General features: G+C 32.5%; 2 protein-coding genes across 4 annotated transcripts; one reads left to right on the top strand and one right to left on the bottom strand.

Annotated features, from left to right (window-relative positions):
* Positions 1 to 23: 23 nt before the first annotated feature.
* On the top strand, positions 24 to 3,240 carry LOC113497553 (5'-AMP-activated protein kinase subunit beta-1). Of its 2 annotated transcripts, none has more exons than XM_026877143.1 (5): positions 24 to 470; positions 617 to 763; positions 1,638 to 1,766; positions 2,096 to 2,194; positions 2,469 to 3,240. In XM_026877143.1, exons 1-5 carry the CDS (start codon positions 147 to 149, stop codon positions 2,613 to 2,615), a joined length of 846 nt encoding a protein of 281 aa, XP_026732944.1. In that variant the 5' UTR covers positions 24 to 146; the 3' UTR covers positions 2,616 to 3,240. The 2 variants fall into 2 exon arrangements, with proteins under 2 accessions (XP_026732944.1, XP_026732943.1); XM_026877142.1 differs by having other exon boundaries at positions 26 to 470; positions 1,635 to 1,766.
* LOC113497552 (UDP-galactose transporter senju) lies at positions 3,231 to 13,402 on the bottom strand. Of its 2 annotated transcripts, XM_026877140.1 has the most exons (5): positions 13,125 to 13,402; positions 9,839 to 9,962; positions 9,026 to 9,064; positions 7,929 to 8,112; positions 3,231 to 7,184 (listed from the first exon to the last, which is right to left on the bottom strand). In XM_026877140.1, the coding sequence occupies exons 1-5, from the start codon at positions 13,204 to 13,206 to the stop codon at positions 6,540 to 6,542; spliced, it is 1,074 nt and encodes a 357-aa protein (XP_026732941.1). In that variant the 5' UTR covers positions 13,207 to 13,402; the 3' UTR covers positions 3,231 to 6,539. The 2 variants fall into 2 exon arrangements, with proteins under 2 accessions (XP_026732941.1, XP_026732942.1); XM_026877141.1 differs by lacking the exon at positions 9,026 to 9,064.
* Between the last annotated feature and the right edge of the window lie 479 nt (positions 13,403 to 13,881).

The following is a 13,881-nucleotide window of genomic DNA, read 5'->3' as shown; positions in this document are numbered from 1 at the left end:
TCAATGACATTACAGATACAATCTGTCAAGTGTCACTCATATGTCATAAATCACATCACAAATCGAGTTCGCGCAAAGAAATTGTACGAGAAGTTACTTCGCACCTATGTAACAAAAGGCTTTTCGTTGTGTATTTTCATTAAACAATGGGAAACGCAGGGAGTAATCAGCCTAAAGAATGGCACGGAAGCGACCCTGTGACGAAGGTACCTGACGTAGGGCCCTCTTCACCTGCTAAAGAAGGAGAAGCGTTTACATTTGATAAAAAGGTTGATGACGACCGTGGCGGTCGTGATGACGAAAATAACATTGAAGATGGAGCACCATACTACACTAAGGCTGTTCCGGAAAGTGATGTGGAGTATACCGGGCCGCGCGAAAGATCAAATACGTTGACCGAAAGTACTAAGCTTATTGATGATGTTAAAGTTTTGCCTACTGTTTTTAAGTGGGAAGGAGGAGGCAAACAGGCAAGTATCATATTATTATGGCTACAGTAACTGTATTTTTTTGCATGGTATAATAATGAACTTAGATGAAATTACAACACACATTATTATTTATTATGATAACCATAAAATTGTAACACTAGTGATTTAACTATCTGCATTTTCAGGTGTACATTAGCGGAACTTTTACTGAGTGGAAGACAATCCCCATGGTCAAGTCCCATGGAGACTTTGTGACTATAATTGATTTACCTGAAGGTGAACACCAATATAAGTATTTTGTAGATGGTGAATGGCGACATGATCCTACTGTGGTATGTAGTAGTAATACATTTTATATGATACCGTCACTCAACTACTCAACATCCATTTTGAACAATTACAAAATTCACAATATTCCATCCATCAAGATTAATTTAAATTCTGAATTAGATTCTGTTCAAGTTGGATTCAAATGACGATTATAGTTAATGGCCAAGAACAGAGTAACGACTTTTTCTTATACAACTCAACTTCAGCTTAACTACTGACTATCAAATGTTAGTTTATGCATTTAAACTAAACTATTAGACTTACTAAACTAATCCTGTATTTGCCTTGATCTTAATTTTATTCAATAATTATAGGCTTGAAAATCAAAGTCATAGTCAATAATATTATAGCTTAGTAACTTTTTAAATCACCTCTTTGGTCATATAACCTTTTGTTCTACAAAATCGGTATACAACCTTATTCAACCAAGTGGGGATACAAGTGATGTAATATTTATATTTGCATGTCTCTTATTGCTTCCTATCAGTTGTTGTAAGCATGCGTGTATTGATGTGTAATTGTAAGAACCTTGACAGTATGGCTAAATAATTTGTGTACTTAATGTTAGAACATTATTTAAGCTTGTATGTCATAGAAGTTAAGTAAGTAGGATGTCTAGCTAATTTGTTGTGAGTTTGTGACCTAATTTAGCATTTTGAGGAAATTAATTAATGAACCCAGGAAATGTTTCTATTACTTATGTAACTATTGAGTTTAATTAGAGTTTAGAAATTTCAGATATTCTCAATCTTTCTAATGAAATATTTTTCCTAATTTCTATCAAGCATCTTCTTCATTCATCATGTCAATTAAATGTGAATCTTATTGATGTAAAATATAATGTGATCAATGACAATATTTCTTTTGTTACAGAAGGTTGTAGACAATGGAATGGGTAGTAAAAATAACTTGGTAACGGTAAAAATGTCTGACTTTGAAGTTTTTCAAGCCCTTGCTAAGGATAGTGAAGGGATTCATAGTAGTGCTCAAACTGAGTATTCACAGGTATTTTTACATTTCTATATGTTTAAGTTGCATAGGCTGATGAAGCGAAAGATAATCTATTTTTCTTCAGTTTTGTGTCAACAAATCATATTTATGTTCACTGAACACTGATATGGATGAAATTGATTACATTTCTGAAACTGGTAGTGAACATCAACTGTTTGCTCATAAATTGTTTTTTCCTCCTTAGTTAACTGTTTTTATGAACAATGTATGTATACTGTAGAAGTCCTTTTCACTTATAATCAAGCCAAACAGTATGTATAGACTTGAAATAGAAACTATTTTAGTATTTCATGAGTTTAATATTTTTATCATTTATTTTTCAGGATATACCTCAGTCAAAGCCCTGGGAAAAGGTTTCTGGCCCGCCTATTCTTCCACCTCACTTGCTACAAGTTATCCTTAACAAGGACACTCCTTTGTCTGTGAGTATAAGTATTATTTATCATAATAACAAGATATTATATAACTTAGTGTTATTTTAATCTAAGACTTTACTGGGTAAAGTTATACCTTTAAGATATAATGCTTTTTCAATACATTTTTTGAGTAATATACAGAACTCGCATATGTGTCTTTAATTAATTATTTTATTTATGTCTATTCTCACATCAAAATGTTATCTAAAGGTGAAATTACAAAACTAAATCTTTTTTTTAAATCCAGTAATAGCGAAAACTATTTTTTTTGCATTTCCAGTGTGAACCAACATTGTTACCTGAACCAAATCATGTGATGTTAAATCATCTTTACGCCTTGTCTATAAAAGACGGCGTTATGGTATTATCCGCAACCCATCGATACAGAAAGAAGTACGTCACTACACTGCTCTACAAACCCATTTAACTTACCTGGTGATCTGATGAAATATGATCATGTATTACATTGTACCTACTTACCAAATACAACATTATTTCAATATTTAATACACTGCAATCATTTTTTTAAAAACTATCTTGACATTAAATAATAATAACACCACATTTTTGGACTCCTAACACTTGGCACTCTCATGCTTATAGTTCAAGTTAGATAAATTTAGTACAATGTTATGCAGTTATCTTATACTTTCATTATAGTATTATTGTTTTTTTTCTATGTTTATTAGTTTGTATTGTTAGTAACTAAAGTGTCTCAAGTGCAATAGTCTAAAAGGCAGGAAAGGAAGGGACCCAGATACTTACAGACTAAGAAGTTCCAATAGGGAAATTGTATTATCTAGAAGAATTGGTGAACTGCACTTGCATGTATTGAAAACAGATCAGTTAAAGAATTGTGATACAAACAACAGTTTTTGACAAATAATAAATAAATAATTATATTCTAAGTGCAGCCAGATGTGATAATGTACTTTTATTTTTAAATTATTGACTTGTTGTGATTGTAACTATTAAATAGGTATAAATTGAAAGAAGTGCTTTTGTTAAAGTATGTAAACTATAGTGTGTAAATAAAAGTCTATTTAAAATTGTCTCTTTATTTTGTTTGTGATGAATTGGTTTACTACACTGTAATGCAAGCTTCACTTTGCAGGAATTTAATAACATAATATACTTAATTTACAATCATTGGGCTTTTAGCGCGCATACTATGAACTCTTTAAACAGGGCGCTGTCATTGTCTGAGCGAGACCTAGTTATGCGAAGTTAAGTCTGTCATCTCGCTTTTGCAATGGCAACAGTCATGTATCAAGGGCTTCATAATACAGGCACTGTCATGGGTGGCACAACAGTTCATGCAAAATTCATAAATCATAATGTATTGTGCTTAATCATGACAAATAGATGTGCATACAAAAAAAAAACGAAACAATAAAAATAATTCTTAAGTCAAATATTTACACAGTTATCGGTCAATAAACTTAAATATATCTAACATAAAGAGTACACGAAAATCTCTACCACACATAATACTTAAATGTATTTGAATGTTATGAATAACTAAATATCAATTCTTTGGATGTATATTATACATTCATAATTAACTGAGACAAATTGTGTTTAACTTTAAACGGCCAAGAAACCAGTAAAAATATTTTTGTATAAATGGTTTAATTCGAAATTCATATGATAAAAATGTGCCAAATATTAAAACAAATTAAATCGTTGGAAATGCTCTGAAATGCATGTTGTGATTGAATGGTAGACATTGAACATGACACAATTATGCTCATGTCTATTCCATTGTAGTCATCCCAAGCACTATATAGTTGCGTAACTAAAGTATTTTGTTATAGATATTCAGCTTTACTGATAATGTCAGCTAACCCGTTTCCTGTTGCGATGATATTATGTTAATCACCGACCTAAGTCTAGAAAGCCTTGAGCTATATCCATCACATTAGGCACGACTCCCATTTATTTAGATTATTTCTATAGAAACGAGAGTTATAAGGGTTAATCTAAATGCTTTTCGACAAAAGAAAAATTATATTCAAATTGTAATGCCCCAGTTATTAAACGTCAATACCACCTTTGTGATATTACGTGTACTACTCGTAACTTGTATGGTTTGAACAGATTGCATAAATTTAGTAACGTGTTTCACAATGTAGGTATACTATACCAAGTTCTGAATAGACAAAACAAAATGATACAGACAGACGTCACCTTGGCCTATAAATCTGACTCCACTTACTTGTCACATGCATTACAATAAAAATGCAAGCGTGCTTTACTGATAAATTATAAACTCGTATATTTCACGTACAGTCGTGTGCAAAAGTTTCAGTTTTTAGTTATATAATTTACTATTTAGATAGTCCTGATATTTGTTGTTACAATAACGCAAAAGATTCTAGATTAATAGTTGAGTAACTGGGAGTTTACTATTTATACCTAGTTATTGTAACAACTTACACTTTTTGACCACGATTGCCAACTATCAATACTGTGTTAGCTAAAATAAAATGTTTTTTTTTTTTAATTTAAAAATACAATCAAACCTTAAAATTATTTCAATACGCATTTGTGACTCGTTAATGTCATTACTTTAGGATAATAAACAAAATGGAGAAAAGTAGTCATACTAAATATACCTCGAATAAAAAATAACTGTAAGCTTACTTCCGATAGAATCGAATTTTGTTTCACCCGAATTGAGATCGAGTTGATACTCTAGAACCCGACACAGCGCTAATTCGTGCAGAGGCACGATTTGGACGTACGGTCCATCTTCACATAACCCGATTGCTAATCGATCTTTTTTTTATTTGATATTAAAATTTCTGGACGGAATCGAGAACCGTATCAAAAACAGACGTAAACCACTTTTGTGAGTAAGCGAGATACTTTGCATATGAAGCAAGTACAAATTAATATCTGTTACATACAGTGGCCATTCATTCTCATTCGAGATATACCTGCCTGTCATTAATTTAAATTACTGTTTTATACCGATTACCGGTAAAACTAGGTACCTACCTACCAAGCTAAAGTAGTATTCGAATTATCACATTTTTACAGATAAGTAGTTCTAAATTTAATCATTCCTATCCAACGTGCCTACATGAGCAGGTGCAGGCTAGATATACAGACAGGCAGATAGAGTATGTGACAGCAGTACTTCATACAAATTGTTACAGTTTGTCATACAAGACCATAAGATGGGACGGACTTATTGTCGTCTTTTGCAAAATTAACCTCATCTGACAAGGACCCCCAATATTACCGGATAAAATGGACAATAGTCTAATTAGTAAAGTAAGGGGGGGGGGGGGCTTTCAGCTAACATTTAGTAGTAGTGGCCCCAAACCCCCTCAAATGACAACCCTGGGTCCTAGTACTGCAGCATCTAAATTTGTAACCATATTGGTATCTCGTTTATTTCTTCTATTCTAAACTCAATCCGCCTGCCTGCACTGCACCTCAGATATAAATAATTTTAACCGCCTGTTGAGCTGAGTATAAAACATTGTGTAGTTTACATACCTACACGAAAAAAGGCGACACATCACTACAATGTTTCATCACCTATATGCCACTTATGTCACTATTAAAACAAAAATAAAATCGTAGTTAATTAAACAATATAAAATACGTAGTACAAATACTTGATAGGTATATTTTTGTCTATTATTGTAATATTTAGTCTATTGGTAACCAACGTACACTCACCCTTACCGAAAAAAAAAACAACGTCATAAAAGATCATGTGATATAAGTTCCTACTTTAAAATACAACAATTTCCACATGAGATAAATAAAGAATACATTACAGAATATAATAGTAATAATATTCTATTAAAAATAATTCTTAATAAGCACGCAACGATCACACTTCTTTAACCGACGAATGTAACATTATTATTGAAACTCGTGATGAGGATAATTTCGTTTAAAATAATAGATAACAATAATAAACGAAATTTGATAAAAACGGCCGTTCCACAAACTAAAAAGTGAACAGATTTGAATACATTTTGAGACATTGTCATGACTTATAATTAAATTTATTTATGGCACGAATCCGATTGTGACCTTTTAAACGCGTTTTGCAGCCAGAATAACTGGATAAATAATAAACACAATAGTTAATAATGTTTGTTTCAAGTAAATTTGGGGCTAGATTCTGCTGGGAAAATTTTAAAGAATTAATTCATATAGAAACCGGCCAGTGAATAAATTATGACGGCTAAAATTATCTCTTACTTTTTTCATACGGTTATTTTATATGTCAAATATTTATAAAATCCTTGAGCAACCTGTTTTAAAAGTTGCAGATTACTAATTTTTCAAAACTATACACATTCACTAATACCTAGGATTTAAATTATTTATTTGTTGTTACTTCTAAAAGGGGTACTTTGTCTTTGTTATCAGCCACATTCATATTAACATTGCTAACTGGATTTTTGAAATACATCGCTACAGCGATACTGACTAGACAAATTGATAACACCGTGAATGCTGTTATCACAATATTAAATAGCACATAGCAAACTACAGCTGTTATAACCAACTCTAATGCACTTGCATACGTTTTTAGAATTGAATTTAAATTCTTTAAAAAGAAGCTAGTGACAATACCTACTACAGCACTATTTATTGTAATGAGAATCACAAATATGTCAACGAGTGAACCAAAATCGTTAAATATGGTTCCCAACTCGCCTTTAAACATTAAAATAAAGAAGTTACATATTACTGAATCTAAATACATGAAAACATTCTGTAGGAAAATGTCGACGTTTGACCCTTTTGTTTTGAGCAGGTATTCGTTATAGGTACCAGCTAAACAAGAGCAGAAATTCTGAAAGTTAATTGATAGAAAATATATATTAAATACTTGTGACCATAGATCGTTGTCAGTTTTCGATTGTATCGACGCCGCATCAAAATTCTTTATCATACATCCAACTGTCAGTATGCCTAATGATATCCACTGCATCAACGCCAGCTTTTTCTTGAAGAGAAACTGAAAGTAAAATGGAGAAAGTCATAAATTGAAAGGAAGTATAAATAATGATATTTTAGAACATACATACAACAAATGATTTTCATTTTATAAACAGAATGTATTCGAATTTGAATTCTAGTGTGTTAGTGATAGAGTGTATTGATGAAGTGGTAAATGTTGCATGCTAGTTTATAAGTACTATCGATCAATAATCAACTCGACTTCCTGATACAAATTTGCCTATTATTATTTCGTTAAATTGAAATGCGGAAAAACCAAAAATACAGTTACACCTCAGCTAATATCCAACACTTTACACTAGCATGCGGGTAGACGATTGTATTCAAATAGAACTCAAGTAATTACGAAGTCTTTATGTAGCTTGTGTATTTTTTTGGTACGTTTAGGTCCCGTTTAGGCTGCCTGCCGGGGTAGCCAGATTTTCCGAAAGGGTTACCGCAGCCCCATTAAACAAAGAACACACGTGCGTGTGCTTTAGATGGCTAAGTCTGACACTCCCTTCCGCACAACCCGAAGCGGGAAGAGTACTTGAATGCTGTTTTTTTCCGAAGGGCATGGCAGCGGATTTCAAAAAAACTAATGGAATTCCTTTATTAACCTAGCTTCACACAGACTTCTTTTATTGCATCGATTCTATTAGTTTCCAACATTTTTCGAGGAAAAAAGAAATTTATTCCCAGACTAAAATCGGGTGGGTTGTGTTACTGGGTTAGATTAGTATTAATATGATTTTGAACTTACCTGGAATAGTAACGCTGTGAGAACGACCCTGAACTGTAGTAGAATATAGTAGGACGTCGGGTCATAATGAGATAGATTTATGAAAGCCAAGTTGTTGTAGAAACAATACAACAACGATGGTATGAAGTATAACAGTAGGAGCTTATAGTTCATGCAAATGGCTCGGAATATGTTCGGCTTATTTCTGAAATAGAAAAAAAAAAACTTTAATAGAAGGCCAGAGAAAAAAGGTGGTAGGCGAAATTAAAATAAAAAATGCGTGGCCAAGTTTAAACTGTTTGCCTTTTGGACTTTTTTAATTTTAATTTAATAATGGTTACCAATGCTCAAACCTTCCCTATTGAAGAGGCCTGAACCAAACAACGGGACTTTAACTGGCTTGTATTATCATTGTGACGATATGATCAGAAAAAAATAATAAGTGTTATAACGATTTGAAACACCTTGTCACCGGTTTTTGTACCCATACATGCAATGCATTTCAGAAATGTTAATTTGCTTCTTTCGGCCATGTTGAACCTGCATATGTAGTTTAGCGGTCTCATTGTGGACATAATGCTAGTTAATAGATAATTATATGAATAACCTTCAGAGTAATCAAGTACTCTTATGCCTGTCACGCTAGTGCATTTAGACTAACATAAATACTATTGATGCTCAACATTTACAGGCTTTGCGTATAGCTTAAATAGTCAATATGATAGCCCTATATTCCGCCTTGGTTAAAGTGATAAGCATAGATCATTTTATTATTATATCAATACTTTTTTTTACGGTTAATTGCATAGTTTAATGAATAAGCCAATGTTTTAAGCTCTGATTTACTTAATATAGATAATTATGACGCGTAGATAGGGACACAGATGAGGTGATCGATGAACATGATACGGCCGCGTGTCACAACAGTCGGCCCCAAATACCAAAAACAACAATGATATAGGTAACTAGAAATGATAATAAAAGTAGTTAAAAATGTATACAGAAGGTTTTATGAGTATTCTTTCGATGTTTCTCTCGATAAACACCGTAGTAATTCATTTTCCGGTTCTATGACTATTGTAATTACAAATCGATCTTTTAAAATTGTTCATACTCACATATAAACCACATAGGGTTTATGTTTTTGCCGATACCAGCTGAAAAATTATAAAACATATATTTCAGCTCTATTTTTGAAACAGACAATGCTATTACTAGGTACTACGTACGGTATGAAATAATACTTGCTAAATGGCGCGTGTGAAAAACGAAATAAAAGTCTTAATGCATATTAGTAATGAGATTTTTCTTTTCATCATTAGCGTGTAATTTCGCATAATTTAATTTAGTCGATAACAATTAATAAGAAACAACATTAAACGTGTAATCGAATCGAATAATAGATAAATTATCTATTATTCGAATTTGAGACCTATTTCTGCAAATGCTGTTCTTGGACAATTACAATTTTGTTTTTAATTATTATTAGATACCACGACTTTTCATTCGATGACAATTATTATACTTTACGTTGCATACTAAGCTGGTACTGATGAGTGCATTTTTGTAAAATGTAAAAAGCGCCACAAAAACACAGACTTGCATTTGGTATAGACTAATGGCCGTATTCATAACTTACCTTACTTAAGTCTGAAATGTCTAGGTAATTGATTGAACACGGCCCTTAATCTTGTTCAAGCGACATAATGCTATGGGTGCAAAATAAGATTCCCGAATGTGCAAACGCAATATACATATATGGTGCCTACTGCCTAATAAACACCCTCCTTATAAAGGTAATTCGAGATATTATTGAACAAACACGCTCAATCTGTTAGCTTCAGCTTTGCTGCTTTTTGCCCTAAGGAATGCAACGAATAAGGCTTAAAATGAGTTGCGTTTGGGTACTCAACGTCTAGGCGGGTACTTACTCTCTTTTGTATGTATATAAAAATGCAGATGCACATAATTTAAGTAGTTCGGATAAGAATACCACAAGTGTCGTGTTGTAGTCATAGCCCCCATTCTCAGTTTTCGATGCTGTTACGAACACACCTGAAAAAAAACATAAGTTACTGTAATATTGATTCAGCCCAAGCAAACATATTTTTTCCCTAACGTGTTTTCTCTTTAATAATAATATCAAGTAGGAAATACTATATTGAAGATAATAACACGATTATATTATCTATGATCAGTGAGTCAAATAATACTTATGATGAATCAATTGTTATCTGGTTAGAAAAAGAAGGAGCAATTACAGTAGTTCACCTGTACCTAAGATCCCTTGCAGACTAGGGATATTTTATAGTCGATTTTTCTGTTTTAAGATTATTAACTCCGTTACTAAATCGTATCACGTGTTTAATTTTATAAAAGTTCAATGTTCATTTCGATTAAACAGTCCTATGATAAAAAATCAATATTCTGCGGGGGTTCTCATTTCATCACCTTTGCTTTTGCAAAGGTTGACATTAGGGCCTGTACACATAATTTGTTTAGTTTGCATAAGATTCAACACGGATGCGCCGCGGCCGTGCCATCGCGACATATTATTATGTTGCTCCCGGCGAAGTGCCATTTCTACACTCGTTAAAGTCAATATAAAATACACGAATTATTGGATATGACAGGTCAAAGTCACGAGACTTATCGAAAATAAATGTCGTTTTCATACATTTGAGCGTTTATACGAATACGATTGTAGGAACCAAGTCACTTCGTGAGAGGGGCTAGTTTCGTCGACCTATCGTTAACCAGCGTAGGCGATCGAGTAAGAGAAAAAACTCTTCGCACGCCTTATACGTAGCATTTGTACTATGTTTACGTCCAATCAATGCCTCAAACAAAACAAACGTTAGTGTAAAAGGGCTCTTAGCAAAATCGTTAAAACATGAACAGACAATAGGTCTTTCGAAATCGAAGCTGTGATTGTCGCCAAGTACACTACAAACCACTCATTAAGGAAATTAAATTGCTAATCTTTTTTGTGTAATCAAAATCGTTTGTCAACGATAACATTGCTACTGTACAATTTAAACATAATTAAACGGAGTTCCGTTAAAATAGAGGTAAAGCTGGATTGTAAGATAGGTGCATTGATATTCTCATAAGTGATTATCGATAAGTAATCATTGTTTATAGTTTTTGTACTATTTTTTCCCGGTACCGCGGGCGCGGAGGCGTGGTGATAGTTATCACGCCAAAAAAAGACACGCAGATACGTGGTTTTTTTTTAGGATTTATTTAACTATTTATTTTTATTTTATTAATAACTATTTATTTACAACTTATTTAATATACTAGCTCATTCTCTATTAAGTTCACGTTTGTAACTCACCTATTCGGGTGGTCGATTTACGCAATAATAAACTCGAATGAAAATATGTTCATCTTTTTTTTGGATGGGAAATCATCAAATAACCCGTTGTGCTTTGGATTGAGAGGAAATGAGTCTCAGACTTCTACAGCTACTGACTGAAACCATTCATTTTTTTGCCTACCGGGGTCACGGTCTCCCTTTCGGAGTAGTATCGAGCTCTAATAATATGTATCTAAGGATAACTTCGGCGATTGTTTTTGTATGTAGGTAAGTACATTATTTTAACGGTAACAATTAATAAAAATTGTTAAGAAAGGATACATACAGATGGGAACAGAATGGCGAAAGTAATGTTGTCTGTTACGCTTTCACGGCTGCATGGCAACTAGAACTCTACATAATAATATTATTATTGTACCTTATTGAAGCATGAAGGGCATAATATAAAAACATGGAATAAATGATAATTTTAAGCATTGGTTTACGAAAAGGTTTCAATAGAATGGGCGGGAAACTGGAGAATCATTAATAAAATATGTTATGGCCTAAACCCATACAACATAGTTATAAGGTTCAGCAAGTAATAAGATTCTGCACTTCAAACTCTAATGTATACTTTTTATAAGGTGATTTGTCAATACGTTTAATAGTAAATGTTTGTCTTTTGCTCCTCTCTTTACCCACCTAAAGCGACACGTTAAGTGGTGTTACGAAATTGACGACTAACAGTTGACCTCAAATGTCCTGACTTACATGAATATCAGACTTCAGTCATTGTTTAAACAAGTAACGCAATACAAGGCACAATCACCGCTGTTATGAGAGTTGAGTTTATGCATACAGTCTGAGTCCTATGTACATAAAGCGTCTAGTGTTTATAAAACTTGAGCAATTTATTACTACAGAATCTAGAATTGGTGAAGTTTTACAGGCCTATTTACAATGTGGCCAGTAATTGAATAGAAGGTATAAAATGGTACAGTTTTGTTTGACAATAGAGGTGAGTTTCCTGTAACGTTTACTTAAGTTATATTTAATCGTCACCTATAAATTGTAAGGAGAGAATACTAATGGTTAGTGCACTATACCTACATTTCTATTTGACTGCAGCCTGTGTACTAGGAACATTTTAAATAGGTTAAGCCACTGTGGAAGCAAGATGGCACTACACTGCGTGTAGTGATGATTTGCTTTATAGATTCTAGTCAAGGTAAGGGATTGGAATCACAGAATATGATAAATTTAATATTTGTAAGATCATTTGTAGTTTACAGTTTTGTAAATAAAATTGTTTAGATTTTTTTATGAAGCTATAACAAAATTTAATTGGCTATCATGCTTAACAAATTGTGTAATAAATGAATTTATGGTTTTAATGTGTTTTCTTATCAGAAGTAATTAATGGCTACCTGACCAGTGTTATAAATGGTTGACTTTATACGTAGGAGTAATCTTCATTTCTATTCAATCAGATCAGAATTAGATGGAGACCCCTTATAAAAAAAACATAATAATAAATCAAGTTTTTAATTAAAGGTAGTTTTTTATATTATTAGGTGGCTGAAAAGCAAATGCCAGATTACTACTGAGTAGCCAAGAGACTGTTGAGGAAAAGTAGTAAAATGCTACTGAAAGTCAAGTACATAGTACTTACATCTGTAACATAATAAATGTCTAGTAATTCGAAACACTAAGTAATTACAACACTACCATATTGAACACCCATAATTTATAATGGTAATTACTGACTTAATGTACAAGTAAATCGAACAAACAATATAATTTATCAACCAAAACAATTGATTATATTGCTCAAAACAAATATAGCAAACATATTTATTTTTAATGCTATTGGACATTTTTTTTATAATTGTTAAGATCTAATATTATCTTACCTTGAAATACAAATAGTATAATGTAAAGCGCGAAAATAATGAAAGCTTCTTTATTGGGAAATAAATTTGAACATTGTTTCATTTTACACTATTTTCCTTAGACTTTGATAGAGATTATGTATGGTTACTGCCAGCCCATTAGCCTTTATGGACTTTTATTTAGTATATTTAAATCCTGTAAGCCGCCCACTGAAAATTAAACACAATTCACAGCACAAAACTCGTACTCCTACTCGAATCCCTTGTAGGTACTAAAACTAGGTACTAAACTTCAGCAGAAATGACTGAACTTGAAAGCGTTTTGACAAAATTGACAATTGACATTGTTGGCCGATACTTACCATAGCTCAAAATAAAATTGATGCTATATTTTTCAATATAGCAACAACATTTAAACAAGAATGGTATTACCACCTGGAAAAAATAAATATTTTTAGATTTTAGACCGTAAAAAAATATACAAACTAGATCTGCAGGTTTTCCCCAGTTGTACAAGTTTTCGTTACCAGCCTTATCGAAATCGTCTACTAATACAGTACTGATCCCGTGCGGAGCCGGTGTGGGTCGCTAGTTTATTATAAATGCCTTGCTAGCCCAACATTTGAACCAACATGATGGAATGTGTCTTTAGCTATCGATTAGTTCTGAGGCTCGAATTAAAAAAGTCGTTTCTATGAATTCAATTTTTAAGTAGGACATATATCGAGTTGCATCTAATTTATTGTAGGTACTTTTAATAAATTATTACTATTTTTGA

The sequence above is a fragment of the Trichoplusia ni genome, chromosome 9 (genome assembly GCF_003590095.1).
Source record: "Trichoplusia ni isolate ovarian cell line Hi5 chromosome 9, tn1, whole genome shotgun sequence".
NCBI classification, from domain to species: domain Eukaryota; kingdom Metazoa; phylum Arthropoda; class Insecta; order Lepidoptera; family Noctuidae; genus Trichoplusia; species Trichoplusia ni.
Note: the sequence above shows the minus strand (reverse complement) of the source record. Positions and strands in the feature narration are given on the sequence as shown.

Coding starts and splice junctions, on each gene's coding strand:
- LOC113497553 (XM_026877142.1), top strand. CDS start 147: ATGGGAAACGCAGGGAGTAATCAGCCTAAAGAATGGCACGGAAGCGAC. Junction 764..1,634: donor GGCGACATGATCCTACTGTG/GTATGTAGTAGT, acceptor CTTTTGTTACAG/AAGGTTGTAGACAATGGAAT. Junction 1,767..2,095: donor CTCAAACTGAGTATTCACAG/GTATTTTTACAT, acceptor TTTATTTTTCAG/GATATACCTCAGTCAAAGCC.
- LOC113497552 (XM_026877140.1), bottom strand. CDS start 13,206: ATGAAACAATGTTCAAATTTATTTCCCAATAAAGAAGCTTTCATTATT. Junction 8,113..9,025: donor AAACCCTATGTGGTTTATAT/GTGAGTATGAAC, acceptor TTTCTATTTCAG/AAATAAGCCGAACATATTCC. Junction 7,185..7,928: donor TCACAGCGTTACTATTCCAG/GTAAGTTCAAAA, acceptor TTTTACTTTCAG/TTTCTCTTCAAGAAAAAGCT.